The 27,849-nt window shown below is 35.9% G+C and overlaps 1 protein-coding gene across 2 annotated transcripts in view; it reads left to right on the top strand.

Moving 5' to 3' along the window:
* The window catches only part of TMTC2 (transmembrane O-mannosyltransferase targeting cadherins 2), a 233,768-nt gene that overhangs the window by 127,209 nt on the left and 78,710 nt on the right, over positions 1 to 27,849 (top strand). For both annotated transcript variants that reach the window (XM_005519400.3, XM_088055777.1), the window contains exons 3-4: positions 9,874 to 10,702; positions 24,718 to 24,832. In XM_005519400.3, the coding sequence (XP_005519457.1) occupies positions 9,874 to 10,702; positions 24,718 to 24,832 (944 nt within the window). The remainder of the gene's footprint in view (positions 1 to 9,873; positions 10,703 to 24,717; positions 24,833 to 27,849) is intronic.

Raw genomic sequence — 27,849 nt, 5'->3', positions numbered from 1 at the left:
GGAAGCACTATTTTGAAAAGCACCATTACATTTCAGGGTAATATTTGGCAGAAGCAAACAGGGAAAGGAGCTGGGGGCAAAGAAAGATGAAAATGAAGTTATTGACAAGCTGCTACTTAGGTTGGATAAATATGCAACAGAAGCATGTTGGATGACAATTTCCAGATTGGAAGTAAAAGAATTCGCTTCTGTCTCTAGTGCTTAATTATTTGTATAATAGATACTTATGTGGGGGCACCTTCTTGAATTCCATAGAAAGCATAATTGCAAATTCCTACTACTGTTAGGAATACAGTGTCTGAATTTAGAGGCCGTATGGAAGGATTAGAGCAAAAGGAGACAGAAGGTGGATAAGCAATCTGCTTTGTATCATTCAGTATATCTGTGTTAGAGCTGGTGACAAAAGCATCATCATGATCTGTTATCAGGTGCTGTTGCTATTTTGTTGTGGTACTTAGAGCAAAACTTTGAAGAATTTTCACTTTTTGGCATGATTTGAGTGTAACTACCATCTATGAGGTATAGATGAAGGAGGTTTCATAGGAAGACTTAAGGTGCTTTTGACAGGAAAATGATGAGCTGATGAAGGATCTGTGGGTTGGGCAGATGGTTTGAAATGCAGACAAACACAGCAGTGAAGTTCATCCTACTATCTGAGGATTATTTAGAAGCTGAAGATGTACATACTTCCAAGGGACAAGGAAATACGTCACAGCTTTCTGAAAGATTCAGAAATTTGGGTTTTTACTGTCATAACATCTAGATAACCTGTGTAGTGACCCTGAAAACAAGCAGCTGGTGTGGAACGAATATTTAAGACTGTCAGGTGGGAGGGAATTTTGTGGCCATGTGCACAATAGCTTAAGGACTTCTCTGTTTAATGTAGACTGTGTATCTTTTTTTCAGTGGAACTTTTTTATTTTTCAAGACTCAGAAAAATGACATGTTACTCCTTGAAGTGGAACAGTTATAACTGTTCTCAGATAAGTATTTCTAATAAGTATATTCTATTCTAAACAAGTCTCAGTTTACTGAAGAAGCAGGGATGGATGTGTGTTTTTTTACCGTGCATGGAAGATTGCAGTTTTCCTAGTGATATTCTTGGAAGTCACATTTTCATAGGCATTTTTGGTAGCAGTCATGGCTTAACAAAGTTAACCACTTTCTTCAGCTTTTATACACTGTTCCCTCCACTGGGCTAACACAATGTCACTCTGCACAAGCATCACTCTGAAAACAATAGGAGAAAATAAACAAGAAAGTTCCCAAGGCATCATTACTGTTTTAATTCTTCTATTGTCAAGGAACCACAGTCTAAATTTTCTTACTAGAAAAGTGCAACCTGAATCAGTGATGCCTACATTTTGATTTTAAGAATTTTGGCATAATATGCTCCACTGTCTTCTTCCCACCATCTCGCTGGCATCCTTCCTTAGCAACCTCAACAATTTAATCTGAAAGCCAAAGTGAATGATTTCTAGCATGCAAAGCCCTTATGTCCCCATCACATGCATAAAGATTATGGCATATAGTCTACTGAAAATGTATTTATTTTTATTATTGGAGGCTGGATGTAGCTTTGAACTGGAGATGGGTTAAGGGGAGGCTTCAAGTTTGTGTGTAACAGAATTTGAGTCATCAGTGCTCTCCTGCAGAGAGGAACTGTGGGCAACTCTGGCCTCTCCTAAGCTTGCTGAGGAAGGGTACCTCTCTGCTCTTTCATTGTGTCTTTGCCAAACAATGTCTTGCTTCAGGGCTCATTTGTTTTGTTTGCCCTGTGGAGTGCCTGACATTAGGCAACCTAGATTAGTTCATTAAACTTTACTAAATTTTTTTTATACTGAATTGTGTCTATCTGCTAATCTCTACAAATCCGTGTTTTACATTTGAAAGAACTTACTAAAAAACGAGCCAAAAACTCAAGATAGGAGCAACTTTGAGGATTTTTCTTTTGGTGGTTTTACTGTAGCAGCAATGTTCAGTGATGTGGGTGTCTGCATAATGTAACACATCCTATTCCAAATCTTGCCTTTTTTAAATTCTTGAAGAAACCCACACTCATTAAATAGCTTTCTGTTATGATAACTTGCAGAGAGAACTGCTGTACTTCAGCCTTCCTACTGAGTGACTTCTCATTATAAATCATGTCTTTACAGCTCAAAAATACTGCACTTCCAAACTCAACTCATTAGTGAGACTGGAATGAATTTAATAATAGCTGGCTGTTTGCACCAGAGCCATGCTAAGGAAAGACTGATGCATTTATGTCCTTGATGCCCAAAACATGTTTGTAATGCACTGGAGCTGGACAAACCAGATATTACCAAGGCTAGCTCTGTGTATTTGCGTGTGTAAATGTGGATGAGTACACACAGGCAATGTGATTTCTGTTTGCACTTCTTTTTCTTCTTCTATTTTGTCTATAAAAAATGAGAAATTTATTTTAAACAAAGGTTTTGATAATAACACTGAATGTACTCAAGAAAAAATAAATTTTTTCCTTTCTTTTAAAAGAGTATGTAATTTTTCATTTCCTTCAGAGAAGCTGGATTGTTTTACAGGTATTCATTTGACCACAGACCAATATTTCACCTCACAGGAAATATTAAATATCTTTTTTTAAGTTAAACAAGATAACTGTGCAGGCTTTCAAGTAATTTTATTGTACTCGGTTAAGGGGTTTCAGCACACCTCTTATAGTACCAGTAACTGACCTCTTTTAAATACTTCACCCCTTAATAACTGAGAAGTATCTTTGTATTGGTTCAATTGAGATTGCTCCTAACTGCCTCATTTCTTCACATTAGCTTAATGGAGAGTCATGACATTCCATGTCATGAAGTAAGTTTTGTCATCCATATTCTGCTTCATCATTTTTAATCTCTCTTTATTTGAATTATTGAAGATTTGGTAATATGGAGGTCAGTAAATGCTTTCTGTATCTTTTACTCTGTCTCTGATTCAGACTCTAGTAATGCAGTTTGTATTTTGAAAAGGCAAATATCCTTTTAAATACACCTTAAAAGGATCCCTAGAATAAGGGGAGAAAGAAATTATCACCAATATTTTTTGTAGTTTTCTTCATATTTTATGTATAGCGAAACAAAGTAGAGAACATCCTGTTCAAGGTATTCTATTGATTTTATCAAACGTACTTGTGAAGAAGTTTTCTGGTGAAGTGTTTTCAGTTTTAATTATTGGCTAAATGTTCTTATATTTGAGCATTTTTACTCCTGTGATATCTTTGCAACACTCTTTGCTATCATTGAACAGTAATTACTTACATAGTTAGCCAAGACTGTTTGCTGCAAAAAGTTTAATTTGTTTTTTAGCCAAGACTGTTTGCTGCAAAAAGTTTAATTTGTTTTCTCTATTCATTTTCTGATAGGTTTTCATTCCCATTTCTGTCTAGTGTATTCCATAGGGAATGAATACAAAAAGCTTCCCCAGTAATTAACATAGAAAACACCAAGCTCTCTCTTCTTTAAATTAGTCTTTGACCATAACAAATTCTATTAAAAAGCTTGCAATCTAATGAAAAAGGGCAACAAATTAAGTTCTTATTAAAATGGTAGTTGTCCCAGTCTTGCTTCTCAAGATTGCAGTACTTACTGATCAGATAATATTTATTAAAATTGAGAAGAGTGGAAGGATTACTTCACACATCTTGGAAGGTGTGCTTTCATTTGTAGCCTCAGTACAGTGTTTACCTTTCTAGCAGTGGCTTGAAAGAGTTGCTTGTTTCATCTGTGGTGATCTCTTGTTCTTCTCAGAAGATGAGCCAATTACTTGCTCCACTTCTCATACTTGTGTACCTTTAAGCAAACAGTGTTGCCCCTGCCTTTTATGCAGATTTATTTTTTCTGAACATTTCTCTGTTACTTCAAAATAATTTTGAATTCCAGTTCTACCTTACAACATACTTGCATGTTCAGTGAGCTCTCAGTTTTATCTAGCATGGAAAGTGCAGCACTCTTCCTTCACTGTAAAACCTCTGGATGAGACAATACTTGTTCAATGAAATTCAGGTATGACGACCTGCCTATCTGTGTGGTGGTAACAGTAGTGCTGGACAGCATCCCTGAGCAGTCTGGCAGTCCCAATGGGTTTCTAATCTCCCGTGTAAAGTTCTTGCTGCTGCACATAGATGGAGTAACTCTGGGTTGAATATTGGTAGCATCACCATTGTCACACAGCATTTAGCTATGTCAGCTTAGAGAAAACCTTTCCTAGCACTGACCATGAAAACAGATTTATCAAGCTACTGTATTTTCATACTGAAATTGGCCAAATATAAACTTTGTAACACAGATTTGAGCATTACAAAGCAGGCATTCTTTATTGCAGTGCTGGGTATTTGGAGGATCCTTCCACTAATCAAGTACCCGGAGTGTTGGGTAAACTATTCTTATCATACACACTAATTACATATCATTAGCTATCCCCAGTTGCTTGATATATATGTATTACTTTATTTACATAGTCACAGCCCTTATCAGAAGTCCTTTTATGGTTCTTTGGGGTCTTCTTTAGCGATCTTCAGTGTCTGATGTCCTTTTCAGGTGGCTGTTCCTCGACCCCCACATTTGAGTAAGTGTGATATCATTGCTTTGGTCTGTCAGCCTTGCAGAGCTGAGTTGGCATTCTGCTTGTGTTTTGCATGACTTCTGTTTGCCTAAGTTGCATCTTTTATTTACTTCCCCAAGGCTTCGTTGTTCTGTTCTCGTCTGTAGCAAGTCCTTCTGCTCTTCTATGATCTCCAGTCATTCATGCACTTTCTGATCTTTTCACCTGTAGTCCATATAACTATTTTTCAGTGGAGAGGTTAGTCTTTGTGGTTTCAGATTTTTTTTTTTTTTGTAATTAAAAACTCATTTTAAAGAATGAAGGATTTTAGAGTAAGACTTTGGCAATTTTAAATGCCAGTATTTATAACTCAAATTAACATAAGGCAAGTTAGTGGTAGTAAGGACTGTTTAACTTGTGCTACAGGCTAATTACAATAAAAGTATGTGCAGATAATCTTTAGCTTTTTTGTGAATGCACTGACTATCTTGTTGGAGAATTGTGTGGGGTCATAATCTAGAAGTAAATGTCATTAAATATGCACAGTTGGTCCCAATATTGGACAAGCTGTTGACAGAGTTCCAACTCTGAGGAAGAACACACCTTTAGGTCAGTTGTTGCATCAGCAGTGAAAATGAGTAAACCTCATTTAGTGGGTCATGTAAGCAGGAACAAACTGGACAGGTGATCAGGCAGCATTAAAGGCCACTTCCATCTCAGCACTGTGACCCAGCAGGGGTTGTAGCAAATAGCTTCATTCCTCGTGGGGATATGTTTTGAATTGTAGTTTGGTTCCAAATTGGCTGATCTGTTATCCAGGAACCTCTACCTACTGTGGGAAGAAGATGCTGTCAGTCTAGTGATCTGGCAGCGTTTTACTACTTTCGGAAGTCTCAGGTTTCAAGCCAGCATATATTTAAGGAACTCTAATTTGGAAAAGAAATTCCTGTGAGTAATGCCTGATGACACATCTTTCATCTCTGCATTTCCTGAGTTCAAAGAATAACATTTTGTGTGTTACGATTTTGATATCTGGACTGTCTCGATCATGTGCCATATTTAATGCTGCTTGTGAAATGGATAACGTAAGGTTAAAAGAACAGTGTCTTTTGAAAATGCTTTGGATACCACTTAGGCAATGACTGAGTTTTGGCAGTGACTGCCCAATTAAGAAATCTGCTGCAATGCCTTATTTAAGGGCAGTATAATGAAGTGAGGAATTAGCATTTAATGCAAGGGAAATGTGCAGTGTGGGTGTGTCATGCAGAAGTATTTTGCTAGGGTGGTGAAGAAGGTTTCTACGGTCACAAAAGACTAAAATTGCAGTGGTGAGCATGCAGGAGACATGTTAAATCTGATCTAAATCAGTGCTCATTTTTTTCCTCAGATGAAAATGGCTACTTTTGAAAGGTTAGAGATTTATGGGGGTGTCAAAACATATGGCAGATGGGCTGGATTAGGATTTATGGGTATAGTAATCCAAATCCTTTCTGTCAAGCATTACAGAGGATCTCTTCTGCTCCTGGACTGCACTGAATGTACACAATCAGACCAGAGTAGCACAGACTGTCAGGAGGCTCAGAAGAAGAGTAACTAGTGAAAGTGCTTGTCTGAGCAGAGTTCATTTTGAAAGCACTTCCCTTGAAGGCAAAAATCTATTGGGGGAACGGCTATATTATTTAATTTTAATAAATTGCTGGAATGATTTTCTTCCAAAGCCTTAAAAGAAAGTAAAGCCAAAATGTGTGGTAAACCTTTCTCATTATCTGTGACTATATTAGCACAGAGGGATAAAAGCTATGCAAAAATTATGAATGTTGAAAGAGGAAAGAAAGAGGAATGAATTTGTCTTTCCTTTCTAGGCCAATGCTATCTGTGAGATTTGGAAACTGAAAACTAAAAAAAAAAAAAAAAAAAAAAAAAAAATAAAAAGTGGAAAAAAGGCATCCTACTTTCTACTTTAAATTGTTGTGACATATGTTTAAGTGTTAGGGACAGATTTTTCTTGCCTCTAGACTGAGCCTCTTCTGAAATCTGAAAATTCACAATGGCATGTCAGTATTATGCAGGTTATTGCTAATTGTATTTACCATGTAGTTAATTTAAAAAGGTTATATAGCTACTGGCTATTGAAAAGATTCATGTGTGAAATCTGGGGAAGAATGCAAACCATTTGTATCTGAGGCAGCAACAGGAAATTTGCACTTTGCTCCTGTGGTCAGTTAACTGAGTTTAAGAATCTACTGGAGCTCAGTCTCCAATTGACTAGTGCCTTACAGCATGATCAATTCATATGGTGGGGTGGTAAACCTACTCAGATATCTCTGAGCTCTATGAGTGAATGCTTAGATATTTCATTTGAAAATCATGTGAAATGCTAAAAAAATCATAAAAAAGGTTTTGTTACAGCATGTCACACAAACCTGTATATGGATAATCTGTGTTCTTTGTAAGACCTACAACTGTGAGGATAAGATATTACAGACCTCAAATGTAAAACTTAAAAGAGAGGTTGCAAATAGTTACTCCAGCAGTGAAGGTTGATCATCTCTGAGCTACAGATTGTTAACATTTTTGGGATAGGAGCAAGAGGCAAACTTCTGATTGTTAGTGTTTGGTTAACATACGAGGAAGACCTGAAAATTTTTAGAAGGTTTCACTATTTTCCATGAGGAATAGCATATCTGTTCTCACATGGTTTTGTCACTGAGCTTTGTAATGTGAGCTTTCTTGGCATTTAATAGAAAAGTGCAATGGTTAGGACTTAAGAAAAGTGAGATTTTCTTCCAGTTGTTAAGTAAATATTAACAAAATAGCAAAGCAGCCTAATCAGTCCATGAAAGCTCACTTTTCATCTGTTAATCGAGTTTCACTTCCTTAGTATGTGGGATATCTTAATCTTTCAAGTGGTATATAGCCTTCCAGAAAAGACTTCTAACTCCAACAAACAAAAAAGACCATCTTTCACTTCCTAGCTTCTTTCTGGCTTCATACGATATTCATAAGAAGGATGTGTGAAAGAGTAAATAGGTCACATTTAACATTTGAGAGTTTATATGTATGTTTGAAGGAAATGAGTTTGAAAATTATTGAGCCAGAAGGGTGGGCAGAAAAAATTACATGTAGAAAAATTTGATGAGAATGAAAGGACAAGTTGAACCAGGGACATGAGGTTTTACTATGAGGACATGCATGCAAATCCATGAAATCTGAATAATCTTTTTTTCCAAATATAAATTTAGTTGGGAGTTGCAGTGATAACCAGTTGACACAGCTTTATAAGATTAAAAGCATTTAAATAGTTTTGACAGGCATGGATGAAACCATGTGAGAAGTGAGTTGTAAAGTATTATCCAGCTTACAAATTAAAAGTAAGTTGTTCTAATAGGCTTTATGGGGAATGTAGTTACCATGATGTGTAGATGAGGGTTTTGATTGATATATTACCAGAACATTGTGGATTATGAATGTAAAAAAGCTAGTAAATTAAACTGGTGTTAATGTGGCAAATTAAATCTGGACTCAGGCTTTGTTTTATATATAAAAAGTGCCAGCATTTTTTAGATGTTCACAATCCATATGCATGAATGTTTTCTTTATAAATTTGTTTGTTCCCTACTAATGCCTCCATTAAATTCCATAATGTAGCATAACTGAATGAATGATCTAACTGATGTTTGATATTTTAAACTTCACAAGGAAGAACTCTATAGAAATACGAAAGGATATAAATTTCTTCCTAATATATTAGAAGATAAACTACCAATTATCATTGGTAGATTGTGTCTTCTTAGTAGAACATCAGTAAGCTGTAGAAAACTACTAGTAATTGACCTAAAATGGAGCAACTCAATCATCTATAATTCATGATATCAAGGGTTGAGCCCACCCACAAAGAAAAAAATTAGTTGTTTTGTAGAAATAGGATAAAACATTCTACTGTGAAGTTCTGCTTCTGAATAACTGAGTAAACATTGAATAATCATCCCAGGAGTATGTAGTGTGAGATGGAAAAAACCAAGCCTGATAAAATGAAAAATGATTGACAAATAATTCTTTATAATAATGGGGAAAAGATTATCAAAGTACTTATTCTGTATCTGGAACTATTTGGCAAATAAGGTTTTTTTTTTCCTATCTTTACAAAAGGTGTCTGAGAAATTGAAGTACAAAAATACATATATTTTAGCTTCTATATAGAGAGGGAGCAATGTAAACCAGTTTTCATTTAGTGTGCCCATGCAATCGAGAGCAGAACTTACCTAAGAAGGAACTCCTGCTGGAAAATGTTCAGTTATTCCATAAATAAGTGTAAATTCTTCAAGTTGTTAGAATGATGATATTGATAGATGGAGTCAGCTGCCTGCTTCCCATAATGTTATTTAGATGCATATAAAGATCGGAAAGGTTTTGGAGCGCTTATTATGATGTGCTTGATGAAAAACCCCCAATGTATTGTTTGGCTCTGAGATCACAGAATTGGTAGGGTTGAAAGGGACCTCTGGAGATCATCCAGTTCAAATCCCCCTGCCCAGGCAGGGTCACGTAGAGCAGGCTGTACAGGAACAAACCCAGATGGGTTTTGAATATCTCCAGATAACAAGAATCCACAACATCCCTGGGCAGCCTATTCCAGTGCTCTGCCACTCTCGATGTAAAGAAGCCCTTTCTCAGGCTGAGGTGAAAGTTTTTGTGTTTTATTGAAAATGAAGTGGGACTTTGAGTAGTAGGTAGATCTGAAGGCTCCAAGCGATCACTGTAGTTAATAGGCAGGAGCTAGGAGACCTAAATAGGTTTTCTTCTCTTGCTTTCTTGGAAATTTTAATCAGTTCTCTAGTGAAATGCCTCAGGAGAGACTTTGATTAAGGAAAGTGGAACTGGAACGTCCTTTAGACTTTAAATGTAGCTGAGGCAATCTGGTGTTTTGGTCACAGCCAGAAACAGAGAAGGGATTTGGGAGGTTATGTAGGAACTAATGCAAGATTCCATATATTTCTCTAAAATAAGAGTTTCCAGAACATTATACAACTAAATCTTTAGCAAGGACTGACAGCCCTAAAATATCTGAAGGCTTGACTCTGATATATTCCTGATAGAGCTTAAATAAAAGAGCCAGTTTCTTTAGTCTGTAGTCAGCAATGTACCCCAACATGGCTTGATCCAAATGTCAGAGACGGAGAGCTACTGTGTTTGTTTCCATTACTGAGAAAAAGTTCTATCAGATATTTTCTTGGTTCTTTTTTGTGTATAATTTACACAACTAACTACTTAGTGTTGATTTATGCTATTATTATTTTTTTTTTTCAGAGAAAGAATTTGACCCTGTTCTTCAGCATTGGTTTATTGACCTCCTGGGGAACTGCACTGCTGGGTGTTCGCTTATACTGGATGGGCAACAAGCCCCCAAGTTTTTCTAATTCTGATAATCCAGCAGCTGATTCAGACAGTTTTCTCACACGTACTCTGACCTTCTTTTACTTGCCAACCAAGAACCTCTGGCTGTTGCTGTGCCCAGATACCCTCAGCTTTGACTGGTCTATGGATGCTGTGCCTCTTCTAAAAGCAGTCAGTGACTGGAGGAATCTACACACTGTGGCCTTCTATTCAGGACTACTCCTCCTTGCCTACTTTAGCTTGAAGGGCTCCAGCAATGAGAGAGAATGCAATGGGAAAACTGTGATGAATGGCAAGCAAAATGCTAATGGGCATAGCTGCCACCCAGAGATGGAGTACAAGACACTGGAGGTGAAGTCAAGCTTTGCATCAAAAGAAGAGAATGGCCTAAAAAAGCATGAAATTCAGAAACTGCAGCTTCCTTCAACCGAGAACATTGTCATTCTGTCTCTCTCTTTGTTAATAGTGCCCTTCGTTCCTGCCACAAACCTGTTTTTCTATGTTGGCTTTGTAATAGCAGAGCGTGTGCTGTATGTTCCTAGTATGGGCTTCTGCCTGCTGGTTACAGTAGGTGTCAGGGCCCTTTATGTCAAAGCCCAAAAGCGCTTTCTGAAGAACTTGGTTTTTTTTTCCACTGCTGCATTAATTGTTTTCTATGGACTCAAGACCGTTGTCAGGAATGGGGACTGGCAGAATGAGGAGATGCTGTATAGGTCAGGGATAAAAGTAAACCCTGCTAAAGGTAATTTTTGCTCTTTATGGTGAATGCTTTACTTGTTCCTGTCTGTCTTTGCCTTTGAATTGTCTGATTTTACTAGCTACTTCTAAAGAGGATACTTTAAGAAATGTAATTTCAAGTTGCAGTGGTATGTGCATTAGTTATAAATGGGGAAAAGCAGGAATGTATTTTGATTAGGTGTTACAGGTTTGGCATTAACATGGAGAAAAGGAGACCCTAAGGTAAGGAGATACTTTCTTTTCAGTGGTATTGGTTCTGTATTTTGAAATTAAAGATGCATTATTAGTATTATAGAGCCCACCCTGGTGTTTTTCCATTTGCTATCTGGTATCTAGCATGCTAATGAAGATTTTTTGTGAGTTTACCAAATGTTCTGTTTTCTATGATTAGAAAATAAAATAAATAGTCAAGGACAGCATCAGGAAGTGCTGTTCCTTTATTTCCTCTGATGCAAGTAACGTCAGCACTACATAATAAAAATGAGGAAATGAGGTCATATAATTCAGTTTAGGAAATTACTGTAGTTCCCCCTGCCTACAAGTACTGTAAAGAGTTATTGTCAAATGCTTATGCCTTCCCATTCATGTGTAAATATCAGCTATTTGTAACTTTGCCCAGCCACCTCTCAAAGGTTATATCTATGCTGTAATGAGATGTGACCATAGCTAGTGTAAACACATCCAAACAGGCAGTAAACCTGCCAATTTAGGTATCGGTAACAATGTTTAGCTGTGGTTTTGTGGTTTCAAGCATGTATGGCAGATCCAGCTTGTATCCTGAACTCCATGCTGCCTGGCTGAACTGCTCTTGGCACACATGCAGGTTTACGTGAGAATGGTCAAAATATCACCTGTGAGTGCAATGTAGACATTGACTAAGCCTTCCTTATTCACAGTTCATCAGAAGTGAGAAGGGATTAGTTGATTGTTTTGCCTGTCTGTGAAAGAAAATTTTGACAGCACTTGAATACTTGAGTTTTTTCAGTCCTCTGCTCAGAAATCCGTTATATGATGCAAAGTCGTCTGCTGATAAAGTTGTGCATTTTGGCTAGACAGTTATATCATGCCACAGTCTAAAAGCTGCCGTGATAGCAAGAGGCAAATGCAGGTGGTTACTGTGAGCTGACAGGGAGTGAAAAAGTAGATTCGGCAGATAAAATGCCTAGCAAAGCAACATTTTAGTAGTTTGTCAGTCTGATTTTGTAACTCTTCTCCATATACTTTCTCACCCTAGGAAAATTACTAAACTTGTTGCTGCAGTAAGTGCCTTTTTAAAATTGTAAACAAGGACATCCCATTTGTTTTACTTTTTTTTCAAAATTAGTGCAGGAGAGCAAGAAATGAAGTAACTGAACAGGGAGTCAGCACACCAGAGTGAATATATGAAGCTCTAGATGGATAAATTTAGAGACAATATAAAACGTGTATTAAAACACTGGAATTCCTTGGAAAGAAAAGTGTGTATGCACAGTTAATGCATGTTCCATTTTTATCCTTGGTGGAAATCCCCAGACATTAATAGTTGTTTGCTTGCGATGAGCCAGATTTTGTGGTCAAAAAAATACTGTGCTAGTTTTTGCCCAATAGTAGGATTGGCTGCATCATTGTCTGGAAATTAGACTACTGGGTATTATGCTCCCAGGAGACAGGATGGGTTATTTTCATCATACAGATCTCAGTATGCACAGACTCATGTGTATATGATCGTCTGGTTTCTTGGCGTATAAGCTGACATTAAGTGTCTTGTAAGATGTGCAAAAGCAAAGACAGTATGTCAGTGTGATGATATAGACATGACTGAGCTGGCTTAAATAAATCTGCTTAAAATATCCTGTTAAACTTCTGCTGAATATTTACTAGCCCACACACATTGTAACAAGGCTCGGTATAAGAAAGCCCGAGCTAATGTGACCTGTCACCCAACTCTATTCATTATTGTGAATATTTCTAAGATTATCCCTGGCTTTGACTATGCTAATTTTATTTTCTATTTCTCATATAGTCAGGCAAGCCTGACTGGACTAGACTGGCTGCCAATCCTGCCAAAGTATTAGGAGATCAACAATTCACACTACTCTTCAGTAATTAAATGAGGTTGACATAGGGAAGAAAAATATTTTTGTTTGCCTCTTTTTTCTAGTTTCATGAATGCTAGTGCTAAATAGGCTGTTCAGAGAGTGGGACAATGGGCTGCTCAGTCAAATGGTAGAGTGGAGAAGTGTTTTTCTTATTTTTAGGCGACTAAGAAGAGGCTGTCACTCCTCATTTCTCTGCTTTCCTCAGCTCGTAGCAAGTTTCTCCTTAATAGTATTTTCTTACTTCTGAAAATTGTGGAGTAGCAGGATCATTTTCCCTGATAGTTCTGCTTTTTTTCTCATCTCCTGCAAAGACCTGCTTCTGAACAAGTGCTGCTTCTGTCATAATCTAAAAAGCAATGAGGTATCCCTTGAAGAACTCAGTGTGGAAACTGATAAAGAAATAGAAATCTGTGAAGACCATCTTTACTAAAGCAAAAAGATGAGTGTTTTTTTCCAGATCCATCTGTCTTCTGGGCTAGCAGGATGAGTGCCACTGCTGGCTGAGTGCTGAGCACTGAGCTGATAAGGCATAAGGGCAATTTGCAAGGCAAGCTTTTAGCATGGGTGCATTTGTGTACTAATGTGGCTGAACTGCTTTGGAAATGGAGTTGCCTCATTTGGTGATGGTTTATTATCAGGTCATCTGTGTTGTGATATGTGTAAGATTATAATCTCATCTGCTGCTGTGGGACTTTCAGGCAAACATATTCAGCAGCTTCTCCATCTTCAATCCTCAGTGAAGAAATGGGTGATAATCACCTCGCTGCTACTTTCTTCTGGTCCCTTCAGGGGTACCTTGCAGGCAGTGCAGAGAGAGCAGTGTTCTGCTGCGGGTGAGAAAACCTCTATCCTGCAGGCAGCCACAGCCTTTCTGCAGCGTGCATTCCTGCAGGCTGTTTTTGTTAATCACTGACAATGTGGAAAAAATACTCAAAAGCATGGGGCATGGATTATCTCTTAAAAAAACCTGCAAATGCACCGTGGGAGAGTCAAGTGAGAAGGTGGTAAAGCTACCTCCAGACTACCCTGGCTGCCTCACTGTGCGGCAGGCAGCTGCCATCCCTTGGCTGAGGGAGTCCTTGGGATGCCTTAGCTGCATCTTTACTGGTCTTGTTCTGCTGTTTTGGTTCTGACTGGTATTTCAAATAACTTTAAAGTGATCAAGCAGTGCCTTGTTACAGTTTGTCAGCACTTAAGGGAGAAATATGCAAGACTCACTAATTTAGTTCATGGATTCTGAAGTGGGTATATGCGTGTTTTGACTGTAGGGAGGGAAAGACACAAGTGTTTCTCTGTTCTGCCTTCAACTTAATGAGCAGCCCAACTGATTTAAAACTATTCTCATTATCTCAATGTTCTTTTACAGCAAAGGAAGCCTCCCAAAATGTAAAAACAAACAAAAAAGTTTAAAGTGGGTATTAGCTGTCACGTCTTTTTCAGTTATACTGAGGGTCATTCTGTGGTGATGACTACCTTGTGTTTAATATAAAATTGTAATGACACACAAAATAATTGTGGATATTATGCCTCATTAAATCTAGTTTTCCCTGTGGTACCAAAAATAGGCTTCAAAAAGCATAATCTTCCTCTGGGCCATTTCATACCTTGCAGTCCACATCTGAACACTAAAGATCATTATGATGTATTTCCTGTACCTGATACAGACATTGATTAAAGAAGTAGAAAATAGAGAGTCTCAAACTGCTAGACTGCTGCAGAGCTATTAGTTGCTTGGTCATATTTACTGATGGAATTTTATTCTCCTGGTGCCATTACCTGTATAAATAGGCTTTGAGGATCCTTCCAGGAAATAGTCGACCTGGTGCACAAAGTGGATGCTTAACTAAAAATTCAGCTAACAGTTCAGTGAGGAAAAACAGTTACTATACTTTATACCAAGCTAGATAGAGAAGCCATATTTCCCACAAATAAAAAAGATGCAATGAAACATTATTTTCCATTATTAATAATTTTGTATCACTACTGGTGACTGGAAACCAAAAGCAGCATTCTTCAAATATGCTTATTTTTAAGAGCTTGCATTATGCTGGCAAAATCTCCTCTAATACATTTAGAGCTTTCAATAGCTGTTGCTCTGACATACAGCTTGTTGTTCACTACACATTTTTTTATACCTCCTAAATATAGTAGTGTGTGTCCTAATAAATACCACATTGGACATTTAAAAATAATTTGAGTATTTGGGATTGCATTTCAATTTTGGTGCATATATTCAGGTTTTTTCTATGTATCTCGTCAGTAAAACTCCAACTCATCTTTGGCCCCACAGCCCAATATACTACTCTGTATAGTAGTTATTTCTTTTTCCTTTGTCTCATTTAATGTCAATAATAATAATAAAATTAGCGCTGTGATTAATATAACATTGCACTGAATAGAAAATGTGGGTTTGGGGGAAAAAATCTTGAGAGAGAAAGTGATTTCAGTGCACAGATTGCCATATAAAGCATCAGATTTTGAACATATAAAACCTGCTGATAAGTAAGTACACTTAAAAATTTTGCTTATTATCACTGTTAAGAAATACCAGTGATATGAGCATAACATCTGGAGTTTGGTATTCATGAGTTAGTTTTAATTTTGCTAATGAACTCTTCTTCAGTTTTTGAACAAACCACTTTAATCTAAATTTTTCTCTCTGGAATGGAACTCATATTACCTATTACCATAAAATATTAGAATTTTTTTATTTTGATGATTCATGTTGTTTTAAAACCTCTCAGTAGTTATGGCAGTATAATATCTCTCCTAAGCCAACTGATTAATATATATCAGAATATATAGTCATTATGGTGATTCTTGATGTTCTTTTTAGTTAATGTTTTTAGAAGTTGTCAGAGAAACATAATAACAAGTAATCATCCATTTTCCCAATATGTTTGCTGGAACTTTCTGATACCTAATATTTTTTGACTAAATGTTGCATGGATATTTTCCTTGACTTCTATAATAATTTTCAGCTTTAGCTAATTTTTAAAGAAGAAATTACTTCAAGGTATATCATCTTTCAATGGTGTAAAATATTTCCAGCTGCCAGTAAGAACCTTTGTAACAGCTACTGTATGGCAAATGAAATGACATTGTTAACAAAATCATAGGTTATTAACCTATATTGTTATATTATATATGTTAGAATTGCACATAAATCATAGGTTAGAATTACACATTAAAAGTATCATTTATGATATATAATGTTATATGGCCATATAAGCCTGTTGTATATGAATTATGCAGTATGTACCATGATAAATTTGATGTCTCTGTTCATAACAAAAACATCAGAATTTGAAGTATAAGTGTTCTACAGAATTCTTCAAAGTTCTTAAAATAAATTGGAAATACTTTTTGATATCTGCCACTCTTAAAAGCTTGTTGTGGTTTAGGAATACTGCTCCCAAAATTAGTTGTCCCCACACAGACTCTCCCGTATGTTCTCTTTCTCCCCTGAATGGAACAAGAGAGATCTTGCAAGTGATGAGTGAATAACCTCAGGGTCTGGCAGTGCCTGCCAGGGTAGCTGGGACTACAGGCACCACCTTGCCTGGCTCCTGTAAAAAATTAGCTCTGTCATGGCTGGAACTAGGACACAGCTTTAAAAGAGTTAGCTCAAATGAACCACATAGAATTGTTTGGAAGTTAAATAAAAGTCCTACTCCCTGAAAATAGTGTGGGGCTCTCTAAATGGGTAGTAGTGCTACTCTGGGTGATTAGACAGTGTAGAAGGAATGGTAATTTGTAAGTTGTTTGGGAAACAGCCTTAGTTATTTAGGCCATTTGAGCATGCCACAGGCAGCCCACCCTCAGCAAAACAGTCTGGTTATGCCAATATGGTGGAGAGCTGAAGCAAAGTGGTTTACAGTTCAGTTCAAACTCTGAATTTATTCTGCAGTGAGAGTATTCTTTCTTCCAGTTCTTTAGAAGTGCTGTAATTTCCTCTGAAACCCAGGTTAGTGTAGGATGTGCTTTTTCTTCAGCAGGATATGAGAAAGCCTGATATTCTTCCTTTATTTATGTGTAGAGGTCTCAAAACATGGATTTATTTCTTTTTCCCCTTGGAGTGTAGTACAGCAGCATCTCTAATCTGTGAATCTTAAAGTGCAGGGGGATAGGAAAGAAACTGTTATTAACTAATAGGCTTTTTTAAAGAAACAAACATGAGACATTGAGACATGGGCCAATCAGACTGTTATTTCTTCCCCTGTCTTCCCTGAGGAAGCCTTCAACAAGCTCATCTCAGCTAAAAACTGCAGTGTAGGGGAAAAAAAACCAAAAATCCAGGCCCAGTCAAGGAGGAATCAGCTTTGGCAAGAAGAATTTTTGTATCATATAATATCAAGCAAAATGGCCTAAGGTTTTTTTTTTTGTTTGTTTGTTTTTTGTTGTTGTTGTTGTTGTTTTTTGGGTTGGTTTTTGGTTTTTGCCAGAAAATGATAGATTTTATTTTTCAGTTTGATTAAAAGAGAGACTTTTGGTCCATATATGTATGTTTTCTGCAGAATTAGCCTGATGTTTTTTTCAGAAGGAAAAAGTTACATTTAATTAGGAAGATGAGATTATCTGGATTGATTCTCAAGCTGAGCATATTTGTTTAAGTGCTTTAGATAATCATCCAATTGTTTTGTTATTTTTCCATTTTTTCAAAGTATGACAACTTGGAAAAATTCCTCTTTATTTAAAATTTTGGCTATGAATTACATGTCATAATTTTCCTACCTGTGATGGATTTTGTATCAGTACATATTCAGGTCCACTTACATAAATCTGGTAGAGAAACTAACCTTTAATATGGACAGTGAAGTAATCTACATATATGCCTTTTTATACCACTTGTGGTAGGATAAAATCCCAATGTAGATAGATAAATACAAGTATTTTAAGATTTCAAATACTTTGTAACAGGGGGCTTTATAACTTAAGCCTGAGCTGTCATCATTACCAATCATGCATCCAAAAAGTAAATGATGCAATTACAGTATGCACATGAGGCTTGCATATAGTTTTGTTGTGAATTGCAGAAAAGATAATGAAATAGAATGACTGAATTCTCAATACCATTTCCTTCTCTTTCCTTAGATGCTCTAACACACTGAACTTTTCTTTGAGGTCTTAAAATACAGATGGTATTTTGAATATGGACTATTAAAGATGCTAGTTAATAGTTACAGTGTCTTTAATTCGTTTCACTGATAAATGAAGGACGTAATTTTATGACTTTCCTTCCTCCCACCTGTATTTCCATACCAATGGGGATATGTATCGGCTGGCAAAGCTTCACAGGCTCTTGTCTTGCCTTTCTTAGTGATTTAAAGCAAAACAAATGAAACCAGACAACTTGAAGTGTTATGAAAAGTCTGTTACCTGGATATGAGCTAATTTGCATTTTCCAAGTGTGACATATGTCGTTTGAGCTCATCTGAAGATTCTCTTGGTTTGACAAACCCAAATGCTGATTTTCTTCTTGCCATGGCCCCTCTGGGATGTTTCTAGGACACTGTGCTCACTTTTCCCCTTTTCTGGAAAGAAGCCAACAGTGTTCCATCTACTCTTAGCTTGGAGAACCAGGGCTGCCATTTCAGTGCACCCTGCCATTGCTGTAAGAGGCTGACTTGCAGTTCATCTCTTGGGACATAAGTGATAATTTTGAATATATCATAGATAATGTTTTTAGAAGCCTACTTTTAAGAAGGTTGCATAATTTGACAGATTTAGGACATGACCACCTCTTTGTCTGAGTCACTATGAAGCTTTGAAGAGTTCCTCAGGGTTCATCCTGAGATGACTGGGGTGCCCAGACATGTCCTCTTGTTCCGCTTGTATTTTTCTGCTCCTTTGTCCTCCTTTCATTTTCTTGCATGATTTATATCCCTTACCTCTATAAAATACAGTTCCTCATATAATGAGATTAAGATTAGCACTGTTCACAGCTCTGTTGCTGACCATTGTGAAGTTTCATGGAATGGGAACTTCGTGGCTAACGGTGTTCACACGCAATGCACACTTAGTGAACAAAGTGTGAAAAGGTGTGATTGGGTTCTGCTGCGAACAGAACAGTGAGTAGATTAGATGTTAAAGGTTCTGTGGTCATCCTTTTCTAATTGTTTTCCCTAACTTGGATTTGTTTAGTTATTTGATTGATGCCATACCCTACACAAAAATCATTTTAGCATGAGGGATGGTGTGGCAGAACTTGACTGTGTGTAAGATGGTAGGTAATGGTGAAGCCAAAGAGCACTGGCAGCTGCTCAGTCTGTCTCAGGTTCATTGAGCTGCCAGAGTCACTCTGCTATCTGTTGAGGAGGAAGAGTTAATTTTCTGTAGCCCAGAGGGTGAAGGGGGTGTATCAGCAGTAGAACAGGTCATGCTTCACATTCATTTGCATCAGGCTTTCAGAACTGAGAAACAAAACTGAAGCACTGCTTGCCAAATGCGAGTTGGTTAGTACCCATGCTGACGTGCTGCTGGATAGCTTTCAAAGCAGTGCATAGTTTTCAATTCTGTTTTTCTTTCACCTGCTGGCATTACAAAAGCCCTGCAACTGATCAACAAATGAACTGTTGAACAAATTATATAAATAACAACCTTAATCAATAGAAGAAGAATATGTAAAAGTTGAGGTGATAGGTCTCTAACACAGTCTGTCTCAACATTGCCACATAACCACTGACATAAAAAAAAAAAATCAATGTGCAAAGTAGATTAAACGCATAAATTATGGTTATGTATAACCTATTAATCCTTTAGGAAACAAGAAACTGGGCAGTTTTGTGGTTGAGTTAGCAAAAGGAGATAACTTGATCAAATTGTTCTATTAACAAGTGAAGTTTTTAGAGGAAAATTATTGCAAATTTTATGTGTGCATTTATTACATATTTTGAAAAAAAAAATCATTATTCCTTTGAAATTATGGGAAAAATATAAATACCTTATAAAAACCATAGTGCAAAAGCTGTCCCACTTTGAAAGTAGCAACCTGTAGCATTTTAGATGAATTTTTCCATTCTCAAACCACTTAATAAACGTGATCTAGTTGATCTTCAGGCTGTATTTGTGAGTGATAGTGGCTCTGTATTGTAGAAAAAGTGTTTTAGATGTTGAACTCCTTTCATTCTGTTTTTATGAATGTGAAGTTGAGCTTTCAGAGGTTTCCTTGCGGAAGTCTGTTATTCCTCTATTGGTGAAACTGTTTCCCCTTTGAGGGAAAAAGTGAAGGCTTTTCTTTCTGGACCAGCATCGCTTCATCCTTTAAACACTATTGAAGAAAAAACCAGAGATTCTAATTGTCATGCATTCACTTCTTTTTCATGGACAAGTCAGAAGAAATGAGGAAGGATTTTAAAGAGAGGGAATGCAAACTGGAACTGCTGTTTCTAATTTCACAAGATAAAGAATAATAATTAATACACAAATATCTGTAAAGCTCCATAGAGGTTTTCTTGGCTTGCATTTTTCTTTGAACTAAAGGCTCTAGTTTAGAACTGCTGACAAGTTGATTACAAATTACTGAGCTGTTCCCTAAATACTTCAGTCTTTGTTCAAGTAGTTTGTTTTACTCAAATAATAATCTAGTTCACACTCCTTAATGCATTCATCAATTTGTGGATTAACTTGTGTAAGTCTGATAGCACAAGGTGAGAACAGTATTACCAAACTTAAGTAATTTCATGTGAATAGTGAATGTTGTGTATCAATTTTTAAGTCTTGCTTTTTGTTTCATTAGTTTTCAAGTATGTTTTCATAACATACAAGGAAAGGCAGCGTTTTTCTTTTCTTCTCTATGTTAGGATGTATTTGAGTGATTTAATGGGCAATTCTAGTTGGATTTTTTCCTCTTCAAGTTTCAGCAGAAGTGTTTGGACAACAGATAAATTAATAGAATGGCAGTTTCCAAATAGATTTCATTATTACCTAATTTTTCATGGATTATATAGGGCTGCCAGGTAGGAATCAGAATTTAATACTTTGGGTTGTCTTTGTTAATGATTTGCGATGTTATTTTTTTTTAATTTAGAGCAAACTTTTGTATCAAGAGATGAACATAAGTGCTTTTATCATTTCTGACTGCTCTTTTATGACACTTTTTTGCTTTATTATCTTCATTTCACTGAATAGCGTAGCATAATCTTTGATTCAGTAAAAAGGGAACATTTTATTTAAATGAAGATATTTGAACACATTAATTTCGATTTCTCACCTGTTTTCATCATTCAGTTGCAAGCTGAAAGTTTACTAGTTTTCTTTAGGAAATGTGCTTCTTAAATGCAGGCAGATTAGATTAGACAATGTTGTTCTTGTTTTGATCTTGTTTGTCTTGCACTCTTCCATAATGAAAGTGCTTAGAGAAAATTTAATATACCAGTCTGGTATTTTTCAGTCTTGTTCCATCTCAATTATCAGTTTAACTGAGATAGTTGAGAAGTTAAGCATTTTAAATATGAAACTAACATTTGTTATATTAATTTTCATTTTGAAAGCAATTGAATACATGAGAACTTGACGTACTCTCACTGCAAAGTGGCGTAAATGCAATCTTTAAAGTTTAATAGAGGTCTAGTTTGATATGGCCAAAATTCTAACACTTAAACAATGATTTTATTTTCCTACTTAGTGCTGCATAATTTCTTCTGTTATTTATTTCTTTAAAATTTCCAAACAACAAACAGAAGAAAAAAAATCCCTTTAAAACGTTCCATTTTCCTGCAAAGACATGTAACTAACAAAAGACTGCTCAAGCATTAGGAGATTTTTCAGTTTATAGTTGACTTATGATAAAGGTGATGAAATTGATTTAATTTTTAATATGCCCATTAATACTGAGTATGATCTATGGAAAAATAAGCAGTTAAATAAAATTTGAATGGATTGACTGTTTTGTAGTGAGATGTGAATGTTATATTTGTTCCTATGCTATGATGGAATGTTATTTCTTAAAGATCTGGGTCTGTGTTAGTTTTATTTTTCATGGACAGGGAATTAAGCAGCAGGCAAAAAGTAAATATTGCAAAGCTCTTTCATTCACAGCTTCCTTTTTCTCTAGTGCTAGATAGGGTCTTCAATATGGGCAAATTTGAATTTTTAATTAAAGATTAAAATGTGGCATATATATGTATACTTTAGTGTCTTCTGAATGTTAAATGTTCCCTTTTTCAACTTAGCCAATAGAGATATTATATGAAAGATGTTTATAAAAAATAATTGGAATAAACATCCATTCTAAATTCCAGAATTACTGACCTAGTTTCTTTTTCTTCTAAGAATATTTTTCTTTCTTTACAATGTACACTTGAGTGCTAGAATTGAATTTGAGTCATAGATTATTAGGTCATTAGTTGCTCATAGTTGAACCAATGCTATTACAGTTTTGAAGAAAAAAAGTTAATAATTGAAATTTTTTTTCCCTGAAGGTTAGTTGCTTACTTAAGACAAAGCAGGAGTGAAGTTCCTTGAGTAGCTCATGTAGCCTTTTCTCCATGTATGTACACCATCCTCTTTTCCACATACACCAAAACTCAAGAGGATGTGGTTACTGCAGATATTAGCTGTTCATAACTTGCAGGGTGTATGTTGTTATCATCTCTACTCATGTTCTGTGTAGCTTCATCGCTACCCAGAGCTAGATCATTCTTCTAACTAGTTCTGTATTTAAATAGACATGAATGTTTATATCAAATATCTGTAGTTTGCATAAGTGAAAAGACCTTGGTTTTCATGTTTCCATTAGTGATAAATTGTCAGATTATCATGTTTTATATTTCCTGATTTCTGCTATTGTCACTTCTTCTAGTGCATCACATAAGGTTAATCATTCACAGTTTTACAAGTTTAGACAAAAGTCTAAATGGAATAAATTTAAAATTAAATAATATAGATTAATTAGTGATTGATATTAAAAACTTGATGCAGATTATTTTGCAAAATATAGATTAAAATATTGTTTTAAAAACTAAGGTAACTGCTAGAACCCATGACATGAAAGGAAGTGTAGAGGAGAAACTGTTACACTGAACAGTGTTAATAGTGTCTTTCCAGTCTAAGAGGTGAAAACATGAACTGAATCATCTTTTTATGCATACTTTCATTTACTGAGCTTCAGAATGGTTGAGAGTAAATAACTGTGTGGCAGGAAATTGTTATCAGTAGCTCAAATGGTCATTTGATGTAATGCTCTGTTATGGGAGATTAGAGTGAAAACAGAAGTCCCTATAGATTATATGGAACATGCAGTTATGGAAAACTGGATGCTCATTTACTGGAGAAGCAAATTAATTTTAAAAATCATATATAAGTGTGTGTTTTTTTCTTCCAAGGTTAATACCTACAGACTGGCTAGTCACTTTCATTGGTACTTCCAAAGTGTTTTCTCTGTGTAAAAAGGGAAGAGTAGCAGTAATGGGGAAATTTCAGAATTCTGCACATATGCTAGCCAAGTGGAAAAGCTGAGTGAACCTGAGAATAGTTTATCAGCTTTATTTCAAAATGATGGATCATTTTGTGACTTTTATTGATTTATTGATAAATAAATATTGTTAAATAATTTCTCTTTAAATACTAGGCCAAAATGAATTTACTCACAGAAGAAATAGTTTATTTTCTTATGGAAATATTACATATATTTTCTTTCATTGATCTATGAAATATGTTGTGCTCAGTTGAATAACATGGTTTTTATAAATTCTAAATGGATTTATTAATTTATTTTTCCCAGCAATGACAGGCTTATTCTGCTCAGAGGAAATTCTGTTTGCTGCTGTTTCCATCCCTGTGGTAGGATGATTCTGCAACAAATCACAGCAGCTTGAAAGTGATGTAGTTTCTGAGGAAAAAAATGCCTGTCTCAGTTATCAACTTAGATAGCAATGTTATATTAAAACTACCTTAAAATTTTTATTAGTCAGAATGGATGCAAATTCTTGAAAAGCAAAGAGTTAAATGCTACTTAAGCTAATGTTTAAGTGCATCTGGAGGGAAGAATGTTCTGATATATATTCTATTTGGTGGAAAGGACATACATCATCTTTCCATTGGTTTCTTTCATTTAAGAAAGCGTGAAAATAGTATGAAATAACTTTGCATTTATAAGCATAAAGTGTTTTTTTTTTTTCATGTTCACACGCACTGTAATTGTAATGCTGGTTAAATTTGCTTCCTAAATTCTGAGTAGCAGAGGTTGTGTTTTCATACAATGTTAATTCAGATTCCTTTTTTAAGTAGCTTTTGTGCCACTCAAAACTGCAAAGGGAACACATGAGGAGCTTTAAATATTTTTTTTTGCCTAAAGTCCTTTATAGATGGACTGTAAAAACACATTGAGTAACATAATAAATTGTATGGAAATGGACCAAATGTTTTTCTAGTATTAAAAAAAAATCATTTTAGTGCTCTGTGTAGTATGTTTATATCCATATGGCATGTTTTTAATCCTAGTTATTTACCTAACTGTTCTTTCAATTCCCGTGTCATATGTCAAATTTTAGTACTTCAGTGAGGACTATGTCTACTCTGGAAAAATTTCTTGCTATTTAGAGTCAGTAGGCTTAAAAAAAAAAAAACCATAAAAACTAAAAAGGTGCCTCAGTTCCACATTTGACTCTGGAGATTTTTATTTATAGGTGGTATGAAAGAAAATGGTCCTTTTCCCTTTGTTAGAGTAATTTCTAGAGGCACATTTTTATAAAAAACTTCCCAACCAAAATCTATATTAATGCAGAGTGCGTGTAAATCCCTTCTATGAAATGTGAATCTCACAGTAAGATGCACAGAACCAGAGGGCTGGGGGAAAAAAATAACCAACCTCCCCTCCCGTTCCATAAAAATAGTTTCTTTGTGGGGCTTGTCTCCCTGAGAAACTTCCTGGTACTTGCATACTCTGTCATGTGTAATTGGATTGTAGATCTTTCTGAATACTGTTTTCTCCTCTTGACAGCATGGGGTAACCTTGGAAATGTTCTCAAGAGCCAGAGCAAGATTTCTGAAGCTGAAAACGCCTATAGAAATGCCTTGTACTATCGCAGCAACATGGCTGATATGCTTTATAATTTGTAAGTATGTGTGGCTTTCCTGGGGTTGAATTGTCTTTGAAACCTGTTGTGAATGGAGCTACTGATTTAGTTGCTGGAAATGGAGACAATGTTATTTGTTGCTTTGTAATAGTAATTTCATTAACTGTGCTCCTTAAACAATGGGGTGGACAGGATTTTTTGGACAGGATTATTGTATATTCATGTAATGGGTATGGACAAGGTAAACTTACTAATCTGTTTGCTTCAAAAGAAGAAAAAAACCTCCTACACTAAACAAAGTACCAATAGATGAGTTGTGAGCTGTAGCCCTCCATCTGTTTGAGACTCAAATTGTGAGGTGTTATTTAGACTTCTTTTTTAAGTCTGAATAACACTTGGTGGGCAGAGTGGGTGTAAACACTTCCTAGCATAGATTAATACCCTTCCCTTTGGTTCAGAAGCCTGAAATGTTAGAACAGCAAATTACTTTTCTCCTGTGACTGACTCCAGAGCAGCATAGGTTAAATAAAGTTTAATTACTTGAACCCTGTTGTAGGTGAGTAAGAGGATAAATAACATGAGCATCAAAATAAATAATTATTCAGCAGGGGAAAAGATTTCCCATCTCATTAATGTACCAAATCACGAAGAAGGAAGCAGGCATCGTGCCAAGCTTCTCACTGAGGTGGGGTGTGCTGTGTGTCCCATCAGGGAGGGATTGATCCCCTGGCTGTCCCAGGCTCAGCACTGCTTGTCCTGCTGGCCCTCGCCCTTCCTCCCCCTCCTACCATGACCCAGGCAGCACAAGCCCTTGGAGCAGGGCTCTGCTGCACAAGCTGCTCACCTCCAGCAGCCGCGTGCTCTTGTTTGGTGATGTGTGTGGAGGACAGAATCCAGGTGACTGCCATTCCATAGGTAGCCATGTGGTGCATGCATCCTGCGTGCAGCAGAAAAGCGTGACTGTAAGATAAACAAAATGTGCAAAAACTGCATTCAAATAGTAAGCATCTTCAAATCAATCAAAATATAATGTTCTGCCTATAAGTCCAGTTTAAAATGACTGCTTATATGTGAAAATGAAGTTTACCATAATAGTATTTTTTCACTATTTTTAACTTGTCTAAAATAAAGTTGACCATTTTATTAATTTGCCTTTCAGTTAAGCAAATTTATTGACTTAATTAAACTCAAAATAATTTAATGATAGAATTTCCAAAATGAAATCCGTATTTCATAATATGTGTATTTTTACATATCATTTAGTTACACAAATATGTGTATACTCGGAATTTCCCTCTCTGTTAGGCAGTGAGGAGCATGACAAACATATTTTTAAGAGGAATCTTCTGCTCACATTTAAAAAGCAACTTTTGAACTCAGCAGAAGATTGTAGGAAATAAAGTGACAAGTTAGATACATGTATACTTCCTATATGCTATTCGTTCTGAAGGTGAAAATTATAGCTATTAAATTTTTATATGCCTATGCAGTACTTTTGTCTCTTACTGTGTTGTAGAGAGAAGCTGATGTTAATACCAGGGTAAGACGAGGAAAGGGGTTGGGTGATAAAGGCAGGAACATAAAAGAAATCAGATTTCAGTCTTTTCACTGTTCTCAGAATAAGCTGCTAGTCTTCCAGTTTTCCATTACGCAAAATATATGTCTATAAACCTTCATCTCTGTTGAACAAAAAAGTTTTTGAAATTCTACTGAATTTGTGTGGATTTTAACTAAAATGCTGGTTGTAGTATGTGTAGGGCATAAGAAGTAAAGTTTAATTCTTAGCCTTTCTACTACTACTACCTTGAATACAATAGAATCCCTTATTTTTTAATCAAGCTTTACAAAACCTTCAGTTATTCAACAGTAGTTGAAAAAGCATGCATCATTTTTTCTTTTTGGAGGCTGTATCAGTGTTGGATGTTTCAATATCCAGCATGAAAAAGAGATGGTAAATGAGGTGTCCTTTGATATTACACAAATGAATCAATTCTTTTAAGCACAAACCCTCAAGAGCTCCTTTTCAAGTTAAACCCATCTTTGGCACATAGTCTTGTGGGAGCCCTTTACAAAAAACCTCTGTAATGGAAAACGTGTCTTATATCTGCTTAGAAGAGGCCAGTCAGTGTTGCTGTTTCTGGTTTTCAGTATGTGCCTTTGAAACTAAAACAATCACTCCATAGAACTCCAGGAAACAGTATCTTTATGTTATTTAGAAGCACGACATCACATGTTTATTGTTTCTAAGCACCTATACCTCAGTATTTGATGCAAATTAATTTCCATGTGCAGTGTTCACTGATAGCAGTAACAAATCCAAGTGCTCTCTGCTGCAGAACAAATTATAACTCAGAATTTTAATGGATAACAATCAAAGAGAGAAACTACATAAACAAAAGCACTTGATCTCTTTCCTTCTTTTTCAATAAATTGCAATGTAAGGTTATCTTAGAAATTGACTACTAATATATTAATATCCTTAGAATTTAACAAGCTAGATGAATTCAGTACTGTATTTTTGTTTTTTAACTTACACCTTTTGGCTCGGAGTTACAGCTGCTTTTGCCATTTAAAAAAATGTAAAATGCATTAGTGCATAACTACATAATCTACATTTGAAAATTTGCCTGATTATGAACATGTTCTATTTGAATTCTCAAAGCTATGTAGCTTTGCTGATTTCAGCTAAGCTTCATAGGGTAGAAAAACAGCATAAAATGACCTTTCTCTGCTTCTTTTTTTGACTGAGAAAACCATATATTTTAATATTGTGAAGTACCAAGGACAGAGCTGTAGAGAAATTATAGTTTATTCTTTCAAACAAAGCAATGTTCAGTAGATTAAAAACAAACTATTTCAGTTTGCTTTGGCTTTTCAATCTTTGTTACCTTATGATTGTTACCTAGAGCTTGTGGTTTTTTAATGTATTTTTTCAGATTGCTTTTAATTAGTGTCTTAGGACAGTTTTGCATATACTGTGTTTAGGCCTGGCTGTGCTTTGTCAACCATATTAGTAATCTATGTTACTTTGAGTTTCTCATGTGATTATAAGGATG

Source organism: Pseudopodoces humilis, chromosome 5 (assembly GCF_049639895.1).
Source record: "Pseudopodoces humilis isolate 2021_Gansu_Grassland_sample_001 chromosome 5, ASM4963989v1, whole genome shotgun sequence".
NCBI lineage: Eukaryota > Metazoa > Chordata > Aves > Passeriformes > Paridae > Pseudopodoces > Pseudopodoces humilis.
This window is presented reverse-complemented; position numbering and strand designations above follow the sequence as displayed.